This window comes from Polyodon spathula, chromosome 13 (assembly GCF_017654505.1).
Source record: "Polyodon spathula isolate WHYD16114869_AA chromosome 13, ASM1765450v1, whole genome shotgun sequence".
In the NCBI taxonomy this organism is placed as follows: domain Eukaryota; kingdom Metazoa; phylum Chordata; class Actinopteri; order Acipenseriformes; family Polyodontidae; genus Polyodon; species Polyodon spathula.
In genome coordinates this window covers 33,906,930-33,925,212 of record NC_054546.1, presented here as the reverse complement: position 1 = coordinate 33,925,212, position 18,283 = coordinate 33,906,930, and the positions used below count along the sequence as shown (strand labels likewise).

Below are 18,283 nucleotides of genomic sequence, written 5' to 3'. Positions count from 1 at the left end.
GTGTGGAACCTGTGTGGGGAGAGGTATTGTGTGTTTAGGTGTGTTTTAAACTTTTCTTTGTTCCTGTGTTTGTTTTTGTGATTTATTAAAAGTGCGCAAAAGCGTTAAAAATGGGTCAACATTACACCTACATTTGTACTGACAAGTTTATTCAAATCATTATAAAAATGTTAGTTTTACATATTGTTATTGTTTCATACATTCTCAGTTTAGTAATTACACACAATTTATGCATTTATAAGGTTTAATTATCCATATGTTTGATTATATTTAACACAAAGAAAGCAGAATACACAATATGGCATATTTGTGGCCTGTTTCAGCCTTCCAGCAGCTCACAGTATAAAAGGCTGTCACACCTATTAATTCTGAATTTGCAAAATACCAGACAACTGAGTGACACAAGTTAGAAACAATGGTATCTCTATTGTAAAATGTTGTAATTTTTCTAAATTGACAATTACACTGTACAGTAAATGCAATTTTAACATTGTAGTTATATTTAGGAGACTACAGCAAATACAATTATATGGAAGCAAACTTGTGAGGCTTTCCTTATCAGAAGGTAAGTTCATAGGCATTTGCATAATTGAGAAGGTAGAGTCGATGGTCGGTGGGGTTGTAGTGGAGATTCTGTATATCTGTTGAGATCTTCTCAAAAGGGACGCTCAGGTTATTTGTGTCGTGGCCAGTGACTGTGTCAAAGACATAAAAGACCCCCTCTAGCTTAGGGCTCAAGTAACGTGTGGCATAGAGTACGCCACACACCATGAAGACATTAGTGACGGACTTCTTGAAAAGCTTCCAGGTCTGCACCATGGCCAGGGTGGAGGAATTCTGCTTGCTAATCACTATGTTGCCATAGTTTTCCTCCGTGGCGTAGATATCCCAGAGACCTGTCTCATCGACAGAGAGGTCAATATCAGTGGTGCCATAGCAGGAGTAGTAGCAGTAGGGGAATTTGTTATCGTGACCTGCATCTGGCAAAGCAATGTGCTGGATGGTGTTGGTTTTCAAATCATATTTGCAGACGTTGGGGGACTTGTAGCAGTTGTAGTAGAGGGACTCGTTGTATAAGACTGTACCAGGTCCTTGGATGGAATAGGTAGTGGTGTAAGAAGGTGTCACTGGGATGTCTTTGTGGTTCCTTGACATCACAAAGTCTTCAAAAGAGGAGTATGTTCGCAGAGTGATGCCATACGTATTACCACTCTGCAGAGATTGAACCCAGTACAGTTCGGGGCTGCCATGCCTGCTTTCCTTTCCCCAGGCACCAAAGGGGTATGTTGTACCATAAGGGTTAAGCTGGGTGACAACTGGAGAGCTGATGTTGGATAGGAAAACATTGGAGCATTGATCTAAAGGTGTAAAAGAGAATCTTCTTAATATAAACTATTCAAAATTAAATGTAATGTGGCTACAGCTTATTTTTTTTATAAATGTTACTAACATCTGAAAGGATCTTTTTTGCAGATACCGTACTAACTAAATATTGTTTAGATTAATATTGAGGTATTGTACAATACTGGTTGTACTACTTTGTACCATTTTCCTCTTATTTACGCAGCAGTGGTGTGAATAATAACTATATCCTCACTATTTATATACAGTACAAAGTATTAGCTTAGTGTTTGCATTTCGTTGTTTTGCTACCTGAGCCTGCGTTGGGTATCTATCTACTGTCATTTTGCTCACTTTTGTTCGGCAGGTTAACAGTGTTTTATGGTTTTGGCCAAAAAGTTTACCAATAAACATTTAGCAGATAAGACTTGCTTGTTAATTATTAATTTATTTCTCTCATTAACAAATAAAGGAAGTACCGATATATTATAAAAAAAAAAAAAAAAATTAATTAAAAACAGGCTTTCACCACCAGGGGTCAGAATGAATTTAAGAACGGTTCAGAGAAAAACACTGTAATGTTTCTAAAGTGGTGTCAAAAATACAGCAATTTCCAGTGGTTAAAAATGTAAACATTAGCCTGGCAGCTTTGGCTCCTGGGTGCCCTGGATTACTAATCACATAGCCCAGTGCCTCGCCCTCACCCGGACAGAACAGTGTAGCTGAATAGTTTGTTGAATGCTTGTAGCACCCTGCCCCTCATCCTCACCCAGCTGCGTCTTGTCGTAGTGGCGGCACGACTCCAGTCGGTTCTTTAGTTTTCTGAGGTGATCTCTTAAGGCCAGCAAGTTAAAGTTGTCATATTTCTGCATGTTCTGCACCTTGAGTCTTATGGAGCTCAGCTGAAACAAAGCAAGGTGATGCATTCCTGTCATTAGTTAAGGACATACTGCATAAATGTAAACCAGTTTTAACATTAATTGTAGGTTACCACAAGGTCCTTTATTGGTGCATCTTATGCCACTTAGGACCAGAATGGGTATCCCCCTGCAGCAGTTTCACTAGGTGTGTGGTAAAGCATGGTAAATAGGTGGTAAAATGTTATAAAGCATAGATTGAAAAAAAGGCATGATCAGTAAAAGTGTAATCATGAATACACATATAAAGGTGTGTGTACATGGAAATAATAATCAAGTAGCAGCGCCTGGTTACCAAATGCATCGTTACAGTCAGCCAATATTCAGAAACATGAGCCAAGTGGAATTCATCATTGTGTGATTACCAGGTTACCAATATTTCATTTTCACAATACTTTGGAATGTATTATATGTTTGTTTTTAAATGTAATTAATTGTTGACCGTGGCTCATTTACAACACAATGTCTAATTCAATTCTCCTGTCTGGTTGAGTGTATGTGCTATAATATGCTCTTGCTGCATATCAACTGAATAGCCATGCTAAAATATGCCAAGTGCTGTATGTTGAAGCATAAAGCATAGAGATGCATTGAAAACACAAGGAATGTTCAATCTCATTAGAGAAACAGTAGGTGTTTAAAATGGTAAAAGTGAAGTTCAGAATACCAATTTCAAAGAGATGTTTTCACAAACAATTAATGTAGTGCTGTTAGTCTGGCTGTAATTGTATTGTTTGTAGTTGTTAAGGTGTCTCACCTCATCATTCAGATCCTGTGCTGTGGAAGCATCGAGGGCCTGATTCTTGTGTGCGTCTGCAATCTGTGTCCCCAGGTCACCCACCTCATTGTCCAGGAATATAAAGTTGAGTGGGTTGTACAGGCCTTGGTTGTTGATTTACTCAAATTGACTCAGGTGCTCTGTAATGTTCTTGATCGCCACTGAAAACAGGGGTATCTTGGAATGGGTTTGTATGCCAATAAAAGATGTGCAGGCCAAAGGTCAGTGTTAAACAATCATGAGGAGCACTCATGTTAAGTGCTTTCATGTTAAGTGTCTGGGCGTAAAGGTAAAAGAAAACTCATTTGCTGAAAGGTATACAGTAGCTGGACCTATTCAAGTTATCTTTTTTTCTGTATCATCACTTGCAATTCATTGCCCATGGAGATGACGAACTAAACCCTTCTGAACTAAATGTTTCAATACTTTGAAATCCTGAAAGCACGTTTCATTCCATTTTTTCGACTTTCCAACATAGACATTTAATACAGCAAAGTGTCCAAAATATTGCTATTGCTTAAAACATAAATATTATATTGAAACCTTGGGCAGACCCCCGGAAGTATGTTTTTAAACTACGCAGTTGAAGGAACTGTAGAGTGTAGGTCGGAGTCCCGGGCCCTGCGGGTAGCGACGGTCAGAGAAACGCTGCAGAGCGCAGCACCTTTATTTTGTAGTTTTGTTAACAGTGTTTTACTTTCTCTTTTTCTTTGTGCCTACTGTTTTGATTATTGTTTCGTGCACCTGCGAATGTACCCAAGGTGATCTGTGAAATTTATATCATTGCTGGTAATCACAGGATAGCAGTGCCACCTTGTGGACAATAATAAATTGTGCCCCTAAGTGGTGTTAGCACCACCCTTCGACACACACACACACACACACACACACACATATATATATATATATATATATATATATATATATATATATATATATATATGTGTGTGTGTGTGTGTAAACAGTAACTAACTTTCTTTCAATTCATAATAAAGAAATGGATGCAAGAGCTATCAATATATATATAAGTATCTGCTCTGATCCTGCTGATGTCAGATGCAGTGTTAATGCAGTCCCTGTAAGTCACATTGGATAAAGGTATCTGCTAAATAAACAAACAAACAAACAAACAATATATTTAGAACATCCTTTTCATTTGCATAGATTTGGTAACTGTCCATATCATTTTTTTTTTTTTTTCTTGCAGTTTTTCAAGTGGTCATTATTTGAGTTGAAGAGCTGTTCTTTAATTACACCATGTAACAATTTTTTATTTTTTTGTTCCTGGGTAGTAAGTGTTATTTCCTAATTGCTTATGCCTCAAAAGTATATAAAATGGCTATTATTCCCCACAAACTTTGCTTTTGTGACCAGGACAGTGATATTTCAAAATATCATTATTTCCAATGGGAAAATGGGCAAATGTGTGTCTTTTCGTTCACATATGAATCCAAATTAACATGTATTTATACTAAAGTAATACAAAAATGACTACAAAAGATTTAGAAGTGAGTAGTTTTTTGAGATTTACGATTATACCGAGTTGTGTACCATTGACTGATTGTCGATCGTAGACGGTAGCTCCCAGGGGGTGGCGCACAAAAATAATTGGATATACCAAATTGGGAGAAAAATAAAACAATAACATCCATGAGCTAAAAAGAGATAATAAATATGGTATGCAATATCCACAGACAAGTACAGGGATTCCAGTATTTGTTGGAGGTTGGTATATACTTCTACGAAGCCCTCTTCTATATTGTTGTCCCCAATTTTAATGCTTTCTGAAGTTTTGCTATGAAGGCCATATTATCCCAAAAGGAAATGTACCGTATATCCTCACAGGCTGGGTCTGTGCTCTTATGCAGATGCAGATGCAAAGCTTGAGGAGACCAAACATTTTGACCAAATGCATGTTGTGAAGAGACAGCAAGAGAGCAAAAGGGTTAAAAGGAGCCTGAAAGAATGTGAGGTAAAATTGGAGGCGACACCTGCTCCGGTCACAACCCCAGCTCCGGGTATGGCAGACCAGGGGAACATCTTCTATTCTTTAATTAAAATGCTTGAAACCCAAATGGAAATTGGTTACATTGGATAAGTGTTCTATAAATGGTGAGTTTAATGCCACTAATCAGAGAGTCACGCAATTGATAGAGAGAGGTAGATATAGGATCAAATGCATCATTGAAGTTCATCCTAAACAAGCCCAGCTGGATTGAGATTGCAAAATAGTAGTGGCTATGCAGGTGCCTGAAGGCTCTGTCATGCCCCTTAACCATTTTTGCAAAATTCCAGCATGGTCAGAAGAGTGCATTATCATCTTGAAAGGGTGCATTATCATATTGAAAGGGGGCATTATTATATTGAAAGGGTGCATTATCATTGTGAAATTAGCCATCAGACAAGTGTTGGGGGAACTTGATCCGTTACGATGCATAAAGTGTTTGTGGCTAACAAAATAATTCCATTATTGTGCCTTAATTAGCAACGTTGCATTAGCAACGTTGGTCTCAAATTTGCTATTTTGAAACTGCTATAGTAAAACCTTTACTTAAGGTAAATAAGGGAAGCAGTTGGATGGTTAATGACAAGATGGAAGCCATTGAAGGGGTGGAGACAATTTCACCCTCCAGGCATGGCTTTCCAATAGACATTTGGTTAACCTAACATAGTATCAGTTATCATCTTTTACTATAAAATATATTGTTACTATAGCATGTTTTAAAAAAAAAAAAACAGTGCACAACAGGCATAGCAAGATTTATGGAATTATGGTGTTAATTACAGTCACTTCAAGTAAACATTAATTTTGCCTTCAGGTATAATCAAAGGATCATACCAGAGAACATTTCCCATTCCAACTACCCAGGAAGTTATTTATTTTATTTGAGTCTAATTTGCTTCCAGTGGTGGATGCACTTTGGCATCAGCTATGGAGTAGCTGTTCTAGTCTCACCACTCCCAGAGGCTGAACAGCTACAAAGATTTAGAAAAACAAAAGAAAATACAGTCCTCTTTCATTTTAAAAACTTGGTTTGTGTCCTAGGAAATTGCCCCTTTGGCCGACTGTTGAATATAACTGGTCCCAACAGCTTCATGGTAACCCAATACAGCAACTCATACCCTTATGGAGCTTGGGGCATGGACCCCAAACCAGCCCCGGGCAAGGAAGACAGGCACTGGCTGGTGGTCCTGACCAGCAGTAATGTCTATGGCAACTATATCCGGATGTATAACAGTCAGAGTGACCTGGTTGCTGCCAAGCAAGAAGAAGCTATAACAGTTACTTCATCCACTACGACCACCAACTCCATAATGGGCCCAGGCTCTGTGATATACAGCAATGCCTATTACCACAACTGCTACAGCTCCAGTCGTGTGTGCCGATTTGACCTGACCTACCAAAACATCAGTACCATAGAATCGCCAGGGGCCGGCAGCAACAATAAGTTTCCCTACTGCCAACCTTCTTCCTGCTTCCTATACATAGATATCAACTTGGCCACAGATGAGTCAGGGCTGTGGGTTATCTATACATCCCAGGCTAAATTCGGCAACGTTATCCTTAGCCACCTGGACGTCAACAACCTCACCTTGCTCCAAACATGGTACAAAAAAAAATAAATCACAAACACATTCATGGCCTGTGGTGTGCTCTATGCCACAAGTGTCCTCAACTATAACCCGTGAAACCGCATGCTCTACATCTACAATGATGCCAACATCCTCCGTTATCAAGCGGTGTTTGGGTAGAGGCTGTTGCGATACATTGGAACGGACTCACCACATTTTCATACAAGTACACACATTTTACTGAAACTAACTGCTTTTGTTTTGGTTTTTTTGCATGCAATGATCAGTAAAATGTGACATTTTCACAACTATTTTAAACTGGGGTACTATAAATTTACTGTGTGTAAATTGTACAACTGCAAGTAAACTAATTGCTAGAGGCCTCACACCCTTTCACAATGTGGTATACACTGTCCCTTTTAATGACTGGAAAATGGCACAGAAACAGCATGGCTGAGATAAACCTCTTTATTGTTGAACCACACATTATATTTTGTTACATCAACAGTGACACCTTTTACATAATACTTCAGAATCATAAGCGATTTACTGTGGTACCTAAACGCTGTGGGTAAGATTCATCTCCAAGCAGCACCCACAAGATAGCAAGAGAACAAAACAACTTATTGCTGAAAACAAAAACAATTACTCACCGGAACAACTACACCACAGGAGAACACTTTTATCATAAAAAGGGGGAAAAAAATAAATAAAAATAAAACAGTATTCATCACAATACTAGGCAAGTATTGAATACATAATCACTCTAAAAACATCAATTATCTACAGCGCTAAAGCTTAGTAGGATGTATGCCAAATATGTGGGGGAAGCACACTGAAGGGCTTTTACTGCACCTGAACACACTAAACATTGTTTCAACAATTTTTTACAGAGATGTCACAATGCATTCTCTGTGCACATTAATATTCTATTCCATTGTAAGGTAGTAGAAGATTGGATGGCGTTAGACTGTGTTGTACTTTATTGGTTTGAGAATGCAGTGCGAAAGGTTCATGCAGCGGAACTCAGTTTGGGCCAACCAGAACAGGAGAATCTTGATGTATGTGATGGTAAGGAGTCTGGAGGTTGGGTCAGCTCTGATCACTCGTCCACTCTTGTTCTGAGTCCCTCAGTTCTAACCGCAAGATCGTAGTATTCATTTCTTAACCCCTTATTACATTTAAAATTGTGTGAGAATTAACAGTTCAAGCCCTGTATCTTTTTTTTTTTTTTTTTTTAAAAGATTAAAAGCATACCATATATCATTTCAAGGTGAATGACGGACACAAAAGCTTTGATTTTTATCTACTATCATGACATTTCTGACTGATTGTATGCCATAATCCTTTGTGCAAAAGAAATGACCATTTTTAAGATTGCATTACAATACTAAGCTGGTGTTGGCACGATGAAGGTCAAGAGAAAACCGATGAAACTGAAAATAAAGAGCATGTTCTACATAAGCAAAAAAGCTTAAATGACTAGCATTCTCAGATAGGCGTAGGTCGTGCAATATAAAAGCTGACTAAATATACAGCTTTAGGTGTATGGGCTGGCAGGGAGGTAGGCAGGTATGTAGTATGTTGGTGTTTCAATAAGGCATGGTTCATGCTTTCACTGGCAAAATGGCTTTAAAAAGAGGGGAGTTGTTAATTTGCATGCCGGATGAGTCTGCAGAAATGAAATGTTCTTTTTGGTTAGAAGAAATTAAATAATAAGTCACCCATGGGAGTCATGAATTCCCTCTTCCTCCCAAGTCCTCCGGCTATATAGGGTAAACAGATGCCCTTGGAGCAGGGTTCCATAGTTATCTAATTTGTGTTTCAGTTGGGGATTCTACCTGCACTGTAGCCCTAGGGTAACAAAAACAGCTAATTTATAATATCTCTAAGGAGTGGGGCAAAGTCATTCTGGGTCATGCCCTACATTCCAGATTAAGAGCTGAAGGCTCCAACAGCCCCACCCCTTATAGATAGTAATAATTAATGAATCCTCCCATTACAGATAACCAGAACTAGCAGAGTTGGTCAAGTCGATATTCTGTGTTACCACAGCTTCAAGGTTGGTTTTGGTATATTGTAAATGTGATTGTCATTCAAGAAAACACTTAAAGCTGATCACTGGAGAATGGACACACCTGTATTCTGATTGGCTGACAGGTAGACTGAAATCCACAAACTGATTGATAAACACACTTCTAAAAGGAAACGTAAGTATCAATCTGGCATAATCAATGACTATGTTCAATATTTATTTTATTTTGAAGTCTCCTCTTACTGTGAAATGAAAATCCCCTTAAAACATCAAGGAAACCCTACAGTCCCTGATCTGTTTTCCAGTTCTGAGTGCATAAAAGCATGTGTCTCTTAAATTGATATACATTCTAGTGGAAGTTGTAATTTGTAGAAACCAATCTGGACAGTCCATTCACCTTTAAGAAGTGTGTTTTTAGTCTGCATTTATAATTCAGTATAAATAAAAGTTCAGTAGATAACTGGCAATTAAAAGGACTTTGCAGAAAATATAATTGTTGTAAATCTGTAAACTATTCCCATTCTTCTTTGCTCTTATGGTATGTCGAAATGTCTAATAAAATCAACTGATTTCTTTTGATTGTAATGACTTGTGTTAAGTCCATCAGGAATGCACTATAGTACCAGCTTCATTACTCAACCCCTACGTTGGTTTAGGGGCACCCAAACAGATACGTTGACCCGCGAGTTTTGGGAGACGACGCAAGAACGGTTTACACAGACACACCAAAACAAACATCGTTCAATAAAAGGGGTCTACAGTTTGTTAGGAAGTCAGTTTTTAGAGACTGCTTTCTAGATATTTTGAGGTTGGATTATGATAATTCAAAGTTGTCAATGTACTAAAGGTTGTATTTGTTTTCACCAATACTTATGAGGTGTTCATAAACTAATTAAATGGTGTGATTGCATATCACGTTAAAATAACAATTACTTTTTATGTTGCCAAGAAGCTTGCCCCACTCTGATTGGTATTTAATAAATGTTTTATTCTAAGCTACTATCTCTTTAACATTTTTAATACTTCGAGTTGAGTTCTTATTCCACGCTTTAGAGATGCCCTTTATTCTCTACTTTAGATGTATTTAAAAAGGTATGTATTTTGTATAATGAAACACAGGAATGAAAGGTTCAGAAAGGGAGACGGGTACTATGAAATGCACACAAATCGCCACACAAAACCAGCTAGAACAATGGCTACTGTTATTTGTTTTTAAAATTCAAGGAACAACTTTCGCATTCACGTTAGTTATAGAGCTAGGGGCTAGTGGGTAGTAGGGAGTCTGGGGCATTCAGATAAAGCGACTCCACACGTGTGCCGATTGTAGGTCGACATCTTTCTTCTTTGCCTCTCTCTGTCCCTCCCCCTCTCCTTCAGCAGGACACTTCCATGGTGTGGTTGATCTGGCCCATGCCGTCACTGCTGTCCGAGTGAGTGCAAGTGCGCGGGCGGCTGCCATCCACGGAGCTGGCACTGGTCAGAGAGGTGGTTCGAGAGCGTGCCAGGCGGGTCATGCTGGCTGATGGCACTAGGGGGAGATAAAGACAGAGCATCTCTATTTCTCTGTATCAGATGGTGGAAAGAGCATGGTTTTTATTTTTTTTCAAAATCAGTATTCTTTCAGTCTGCATTAGCACTGTTAAAAGTATTTAACAAAAAAAGAAAATACACTAGGGAGCTATGTAAGATTTTTCCTTATATTAAAAAAAAACAAAACAAAGCTCCTAAATAAGATTATTTTCTAAAAGATGTTCAACATTGTGTAATATTGAACTATTACAAAACAAATCACAAACATTGGTAGCAAGAGCACCTACTTCATAAAGACTGAACATTTTTTAGGATATCATTTCTTTTCTATGCTAATAACTGGAAAATTAGTTTTAGATGAGGAAACCATCATCACAAGCAATCAAACAGCATATATAAGTAATCTATTCACTGTGCCTGTGGCTTCATTAATATACACAGTGAAGCTCTTGATTCAGGCTCAAATGGAGGAAGTCCTGTGTACTAATATTCAGCAGTTACTTACAATGCCATTGATCGAAACCCCCTCCCAACTTTACTACAATTAAATAGCAAAAAAAAAAAAAAAAAAAAAAAAACTGTTCATTTTTAAAAAGTATGAAGCCTGTCATTTTTTAAACTGCAATAAGATACCATGAGAACAGAAGAGATGTTGAGTCACTAGAGGCTTTTCAGCCCATCAAGGCTTATCCATACTAAAACACTGTTTGCAACAATGGAATTTTCATTGAGTATTGCATATACTATTTTACAAATCACAATATTGAAATAGTGAAACAGAAATAAATCAAACTAATTTGTGATCCATAAACAGTTTTATGATGAATATTATTTCCCAGTTCTAGGATTGCTTTCAGTCAAAGTTTCTTCTGAAAGACATGTATTGAAATGAGGGCTTGCAGTATATCAACACATGTCTATGCTTCTTATTTATGGAATTGTATTTAATAGTGCAATAGAATAGAGAAATAATATGAATTACAGTGACCTTAGACTCCTGCATACCCACCCTTCATTCTTCATGTTGATTTTAAAACAGCCAGACTGTCTGAGCCACTGGAAAAGGGACATGCATAGAAATGGAGAAATTTGCCAAGCTGCCAGCATCCACTGAGCAGGAGGAACCAGCTAAATTAACTTTCCTAGGGTTTCATCACCACAGCAAGGGAAGAAGGACTGAAATCATTCGGTAGGTAAAGCAGGCATCTACCAAGAGTCGTCATAATTAAATGAGCAGTTCTCAAAGAAAATTAGGAAAAAGTTATATAAAGTTATATAAAGATATACTGGATAATCTACAATCTCTGGACACATGCGGTACAGATCCTTTGATAGAGAAGCTGTACCATTAAACCAGAAGCCCTTCTGAAATAATAACAAAGTGACACAATGGGGAGTTAATGAAGGAGGAGCATGCGTCTGACAAAAGGGGGAGGGAAAAATCAAGAGGCATGTCTGGAGAACTAAAAGGGTTAACAGTAAACAGGAAGTACCTGCTCCTCCACTCAACCTTCGATCCTTTAGATACGGAACTGAGAGAAGGAGGCAGGGAGACACAAACAGCAAAGTTAACACAACTCTACTCTAAACACACTACACACAACAGAGAAGAACACAATTAGATTGAATACAAGCGTGCGGTGGGTGATACAACTGAAAGGCGGGTTTCTAGAGTTTGGTTAACCTTATGCAAGATTTTAGTTATCCATTTGTTCCAGGCTGGGTTGATAAAGAGGGCTTCTAATCCACCTGCCTGTATCACTCAGACTTTACAAAACTGACACTGAAAGGAGTGGACATAAAAGCACTACTAACAATATGAATTTAAAATCAGGTTTAAAACTGCTAGGACATAATGACAGAGAAAGGAAATGTCAAAAAACAAATCCCGCAGTTAAATGTACAAGTTGGGCAGTACTGTAGCAATATTACATGTGATATTTTATCACTGGAAAAATCCCTTTTTGTGAAAAACATGAAATAACTGATTGCACCTCAAAATACAACTGTAAATCCATTCTGGATAGAAAGCAGTAGTAGCATCGAACAGTCACCAAGTGATAGAAAAGTGGCAGGGGACCCCAGAAAGTGGTAGACGACTAAACAAATCGTTCAATTTCAAAGAAGCAACAGAATGCTTGTTTGTGTGTGTTTAAAGTGTACACTAATAGCAAACTAGCAATTTCAATAAAAAATGGAAATTATGAAGTGTGCAGTTTCGGTTTCAATCTAATACATAAGCGAAATTTTGTACATTAGTAAAAAGTTTAACAAAATTCCAGCTAGTTTTATATTGCTGTAAATACACAAACGGAGCACCAGGCATTATCAAATACATAATTTAGTCATAGGTAGTTGTTGTTGTTCTACTTCTAGTAAAAAGGTATATAAAAGACATGTGCTACTTTTTTGTCATAAAACTTATCATGGGCTGACAAAGGTGCTTTAAGAGCAAGGAAACAGCCACTTGTATAGCACTATGTGCGCATGTATAACTTTTCCTAGGAGTAGGAAGAGCCATCTTTGATTCCAGAACTGCTCTAGGATGATCGTTAATCGCACATTAATGAAACAATTCAACCCTTATGACTATGCACTTCCAATAACAGACACTCGCTGCTCTACACCATGAACCACAACACTGAGCTCTGTGCTTTACATCACGAACCACAGCACTGAGCTCTATGCTCAACTCCATGAGCCACAGCACTGACCTCTATGCTCTACACCATGAGCCAAAGCACTGAGCTCTGAGCTCTGCACCATGAGCCACAATACTGAGCTCTGGTATTCTACACCATGAGCCACAGCACTGAGCTCTACACCATGAACCACAGCAAAGAGCTCTGTGGTCTACACCATGAGCCACAGCACTGAGCTCTGTGCTCTACACCATGAGCCACAGCACTGAGCTCTACACCATGAACCACAGCACTGAGCTCTGTGCTCTACACCATGAACCACAGCACTGAGCTCTGGTGTTCTACACCATGAGCCACAGCACTGAGCTCTACACCATGAGCCACAGCACTGAGCTCTACACCACAAACCACAGCACTGAGCTCTGTGCTCTACACCACGAGCCACAGCACTGAGCTATGTGCTCTACACCACAAACCACAGCACTGAGCTCTGTGCTCTACACCACAAACCACAGCTCTGAACTCTGTGCTCTACACCATGAGCCACAGCACTGGGCTCTGTGCTCTACACCATAAGCCACAGCACTGGGCTCTGTGCTCTACACCATGAACCACAGCACTGAGCTCTGGTGTTCTACACCATGAGCCACAGCACTGAGCTCTACACCATGAACCACAGCACTGAGCTCTGTGCTCTACACCATGAACCACAGCACTGAGCTCTGGTGTTCTACACCATGAGCCACAGCACTGAGCTCTGTGCTCTACACCATGAGCCACAGCACTGAGCTCTACACCACAAACCACAGCACTGAGCTCTGTGCTCTACATCATTAACCACAGCACTGAGCTCTGTGATCTACACCACAAACCACAGCACTGAGCTCTGTGCTCTACACCACAAACCACAGCGCTGAACTCTGTGCTCTACACCATGAGCCACAGCACTGGGCTCTGTGCTCTACACCATAAGCCACAGCACTGGGCTCTGTGCTCTACACCATGAACCACAGCACTGAGCTCTGTGATCTACACCATGAGCCACAGCACTGAGCTCTGTGATCTACACCACAAACCACAGCACTGAGCTCTGTGCTCTACACCACGAGCCACAGCACTGAGCTCTGTGCTCTACACCATGAGCCACAGCACTGAGCTCTACACCACGAACCACAGCACTGAGCTCTGTGCTCTACACCATTAACCACAGCACTGAGCTCTGTGCTCTACACCACGAACCACAGCACTGAGCTCTGTGCTCTACACCACGAACCACAGCACTGAGCTCTGTGCTCTACACCATGAACCACAGCACTGAGCTCTGTGATCTACACCATGAACCACAGCACTGAGCTCTGTGCTCTACACCACAAACCACAGCGCTGAACTCTGTGCTCTACACCATGAGCCACAGCACTGGGCTCTGTGCTCTACACAATGAGCCACAGCACTGGGCTCTGTGATCTACACCATGAACCACAGCACTGGGCTCTGTGCTCTACACAATGAGCCACAGCACTGGGCTCTGTGATCTACACCATGAACCACAGCACTGGGCTCTGTGATGTACACCATGAGCCACAGCACTGAGCTCTGTGATCTACACCATGAGCCACAGCACTGAGCTCTGTGATCTACACCACAAACCACAGCACTGAGCTCTGTGCTCTACACCACGAACCACAGCACTGAGCTCTGTGATCTACACCACGAACCACAGCACTGAGCTCTGTGATCTACACCATGAGCCACAGCACTGAGCTCTGTGATCTACACCATGAACCACAGCACTGAGCTCTGTGATCTACACCACGAACCACAGCACTGAGCTCTGTGATCTACACCACGAGCCACAGCACTGAGCTCTGTGATCTACACCACGAACCACAGCACTGAGCTCTGTGCTCTACACCACGAACCACAGCACTGAACTCTGTGATCTACACCACAAACCACAGCACTGAGCTCTGTGATCTACACCACGAACCACAGCACTGAGCTCTGTGCTCTACACCACGAACCACAGCACTGAGCTCTGTGATCTACACCATAAACCACAGCGCTGAGCTCTGTGCTCTACACCACGAACCACAGCACTGAGCTCTGTGCTCTACACCACGAACCACAGCACTGAGCTCTGTGCTCTACACCACGAACCACAGCACTGAGCTCTGTGCTCTACACCACGAGCCACAGCACTGAGCTATGTGCTCTACACCATGAGCCACAGCACTGAGCTCTGTGCTCTACACCACGAAGCACAGCACTGAGCTCTGTGCTCTACACCATTAACCACAGCACTGAGCTATGTGCTCTACACCACGAACCACAGAGTGCTCTACACCACGAGCCACAGCACTGAGCTCTGTGCTCTACACCATGAGCCACAGCACTGGGCTCTGTGATCTACACCATGAACCACAGCACTGGGCTCTGTGATCTACACCATGAGCCACAGCACTGAGCTCTGTGATCTACACCATGAGCCACAGCACTGAGCTCTGTGCTCTGTGAGCTCTACACCACGAACCACAGCACTGAGCTCTGTGCTCTACACCACAAACCACAGCACTGAGCTCTGTGCTCTACACCATGAGCCACAGCACTGGGCTCTGTGCTCTACACCATGAGCCACAGCACTGGGCTCTGTGATCTACACCATGAGCCACAGCACTGGGCTCTGTGATCTACACCATGAGCCACAGCACTGAGCTCTGTGATCTACACCACAAACCACAGCACTGAGCTCTGTGCTCTACACCATGAGCCACAGCACTGAGCTCTGTGCTCTACACCATGAGCCACAGCACTGAGCTCTGTGCTCTACACCATGAACCACAGCACTGAGCTCTGTGATCTACACCATGAACCACAGCACTGAGCTCTGTGCTCTACACCACGAACCACAGCACTGAGCTCTGTGATCTACACCACGAACCACAGCACTGAGCTCTGTGATCTACACCACGAACCACAGCACTGAGCTCTGTGCTGAGCTCTGTGATCTACACCACGAACCACAGCACTGAGCTCTGTGCTCTACACCACGAACCACAGCTCTGTGCTCTACTGAGCTCTGTGCTCTACACCACGAACCACAGCACTGAGCTCTGTGCTCTACACCACGAACCACAGCACTGAGCTCTGTGCTCTACACCACGAACCACAGCACTGAGCTCTGTGCTCTACACCACGAACCACAGCACTGAGCTCTGTGCTCTACACCACGAACCACAGCACTGAGCTCTGTGCTCTACACCACGAACCACAGCACTGAGCTCTGTGCTCTACACTACGAACCACAGCACTGAGCTCTGTGCTCTACACTACGAACCACAGCACTGAGCTCTGTGCTCTACACTACAAACCACAGCACTGAGCTCTGTGCTCTACACCACGAACCACCGCGCTGAGCTCTATGCTCTACCCTTTATTGCAGAGGTACTTACTGTATCCCATTCCCTGAAGGTAATATTTGAAGGCTTCAGTGAGTTTTCCAGGCTGAAAGACACAACAAAATATCTTTGTAACTAGACACAGTGTATTACAGAAATTAACAGACAAACACAATTAACTCAAGTGCAAACATCCACTGATGAACAGAATCAGCTTAGTGTTCACATAACCGGAGACACAGAGTGAGTATTCCCATGTTGAATGAATATGTGATTGTTCTGGTTTTCAAACAGCGTGCTGCCCTACTTGTCATGTTAACAACCAGATAGTGTGCTTTTAATAATAATTACTATTATTATAATTGTTATTTTAATTGTTCTTTTCAGCATTAATCAAATGGTATCTATAGCTTGATCGACCTTCCAAACCTTCCTATTCAGTCTGTAGGAAAAAAACACAAGATGGTCATGGTTAAAAAGAAATTGAACCTCACTTATCACCTCAAATATATGCTTTACCAAAAGCAGATATTTCTAAAAACAATCTCTTACCTGTGTCACCTGGGGGAGTCCACCAGAATCAGCCATCTGGGAAGGAAACACACAGGAGATGGATGGAGTTAGTCTCCTGAAAAGCTGTGTGTGTGTTATGTAGAGCTACTGTACTGTAGCTTAGGTTTTTTATTTACTCTTTAAAGCATTTGTTTTGAAACTTTTCAAAAGGTACGGTGCTTGTGTGTTGAGATGCAGGTGTTGTGTAACTTGCAAATTAAGGATTTTTCTCATGGAAGTGAAATTATTATTATTATTATTATTATTATTATTATTATTATTATTATTATTATTACTATTATTATTATTATTATTATTATTATTATAACTGTACTGTATTATCCTTTTTAATCATTCCTTGACATTAGAAGAACAGTCATTGATCAAGTCATAATGGATTCAATTCTAATGAAATAAGAACTGTTCACATTAATATCCATTTCAGATTACCTTGAGAAAGGAGGTGTTGGTTGGGTCCAACTTGGAGTTGCATTCAACCTGTAAAGAATACATTATAACTATCAAGACTGACACAGTTTGTATGTGTGTGTGGGTTGTAGTGATGTAGCTCATTTGGTGTTATTAGATGTACTTGGCAGATGCTTTGTGTGTTTAAGGCTGGTCGCACTCATGACAAGACTATGTTTTGTGTTGAATACATCATATACATGAGACAGGGTGAGGTGTTCTTGTCACACACTCACTTGGTATCAGTGCCAAACCCAGAAAGGAAAGCCCTTTGTATGAATATGTATTTGGGTATATTGTATTAAAAATCTTGCCTTTGGTTGACATTTTGAAATCTCACAAAGGTAGGTGCTGTCCATGGTGCTCATTACCACTGGTGTTGAAAGCATGAGAATCTTCTCAGCTAGTTGACTTAGTCGTGTAACTGATTGGCATACAGTTAGGAGGTTATTAATCTAAAGAATGTATTGCCATAGTAATACTGGACAGGTGATTGTAAAAGGTGATTTTTGTACTTATGTGGAGGCGTTTAAGAGAGATTGGGAGAGCCGGATGCAGAGAGGGGAAAGAGGCCTGGAAGCAATAGAAAGGGAAGCTTCGGAAAACATTTTAAAAATTGAGCAGAATAAATAAAAAGAAGGTCATTCAGATCAAGACTGTTGTGAATAAGAACGCAGAGAGGTTTTAAATAAGTCACTGTCAGCCCTACAGCATCTCTAAGTTATGCTTGCAAAAACATAATTCATTGGTAAAGAAAGGAGGAGAGATGCAGGAGTGTGAGTGAATGAGGGAGGAGGGGAGAGGCTCTGACCCAAATACCGCAGTCTGGCGCAGTGGTGAGTCACTGTGGCCTGCTTTGCTGCATGCCAGGAGGGGGGGCTATGAAGTGTCACGTGATCTTCAATACATGTTACTGCAGACACTGGGTCACTGAACCAAAACAACTGGTTTAAGCAAGCGGGCTCTACAGGAATAAATGGCTGTTACACTGGCAGGAATGACTGCCTATCTCACTGGGGCCACATTAAGAGATTTACCGGAATATGTCTTTC

General features: G+C 40.9%; 2 protein-coding genes and 1 pseudogene across 5 annotated transcripts in view; 1 reads left to right on the top strand and 2 right to left on the bottom strand.

The window, feature by feature from the left end:
- Nucleotides 1-558: 558 nt before the first annotated feature.
- Nucleotides 559-2,267, bottom strand: LOC121325314 (olfactomedin-4-like). The gene is made up of 2 exons (XM_041267745.1): nucleotides 2,111-2,267; nucleotides 559-1,358 (listed from the first exon to the last, which is right to left on the bottom strand). The coding sequence occupies exons 1-2, from the start codon at nucleotides 2,265-2,267 to the stop codon at nucleotides 559-561; spliced, it is 957 nt and encodes a 318-aa protein (XP_041123679.1).
- A 962-nt stretch (nucleotides 2,268-3,229) lies between these two features.
- Nucleotides 3,230-6,726, top strand: LOC121325313 (annotated as a pseudogene).
- Nucleotides 6,727-7,063: 337 nt separating this feature from the next.
- LOC121325540 (protein NDRG4-like) overlaps nucleotides 7,064-18,283 on the bottom strand; it is a 45,818-nt gene continuing 34,598 nt past the window's right edge. For 2 of the 4 annotated variants that reach the window (XM_041268183.1, XM_041268185.1), the window contains 5 exons: nucleotides 17,214-17,261; nucleotides 16,764-16,799; nucleotides 16,266-16,317; nucleotides 11,668-11,706; nucleotides 7,064-10,172 (listed from right to left, as the gene is read on the bottom strand). In XM_041268183.1, coding sequence (XP_041124117.1) covers nucleotides 10,018-10,172; nucleotides 11,668-11,706; nucleotides 16,266-16,317; nucleotides 16,764-16,799; nucleotides 17,214-17,261 — 330 coding nt within the window. In that variant the 3' untranslated portion in view covers nucleotides 7,064-10,017. The remainder of the gene's footprint in view (nucleotides 10,173-11,667; nucleotides 11,707-16,265; nucleotides 16,318-16,763; nucleotides 16,800-17,213; nucleotides 17,262-18,283) is intronic. The other 2 variants (XM_041268184.1, XM_041268186.1) reach the window with 1 other exon arrangement.

What these genes read in the sequence shown, in the direction of transcription:
- LOC121325314 (XM_041267745.1), bottom strand. Translation starts at nt 2,267, where the DNA reads ATGCATCACCTTGCTTTGTTTCAGCTGAGCTCCATAAGACTCAAGGTG. An exon ending in CTACGACAAGACGCAGCTGG is followed by an intron (nt 1,359 to 2,110) that starts GTGAGGATGAGG and finishes TTACACCTTTAG; the next exon opens with ATCAATGCTCCAATGTTTTC.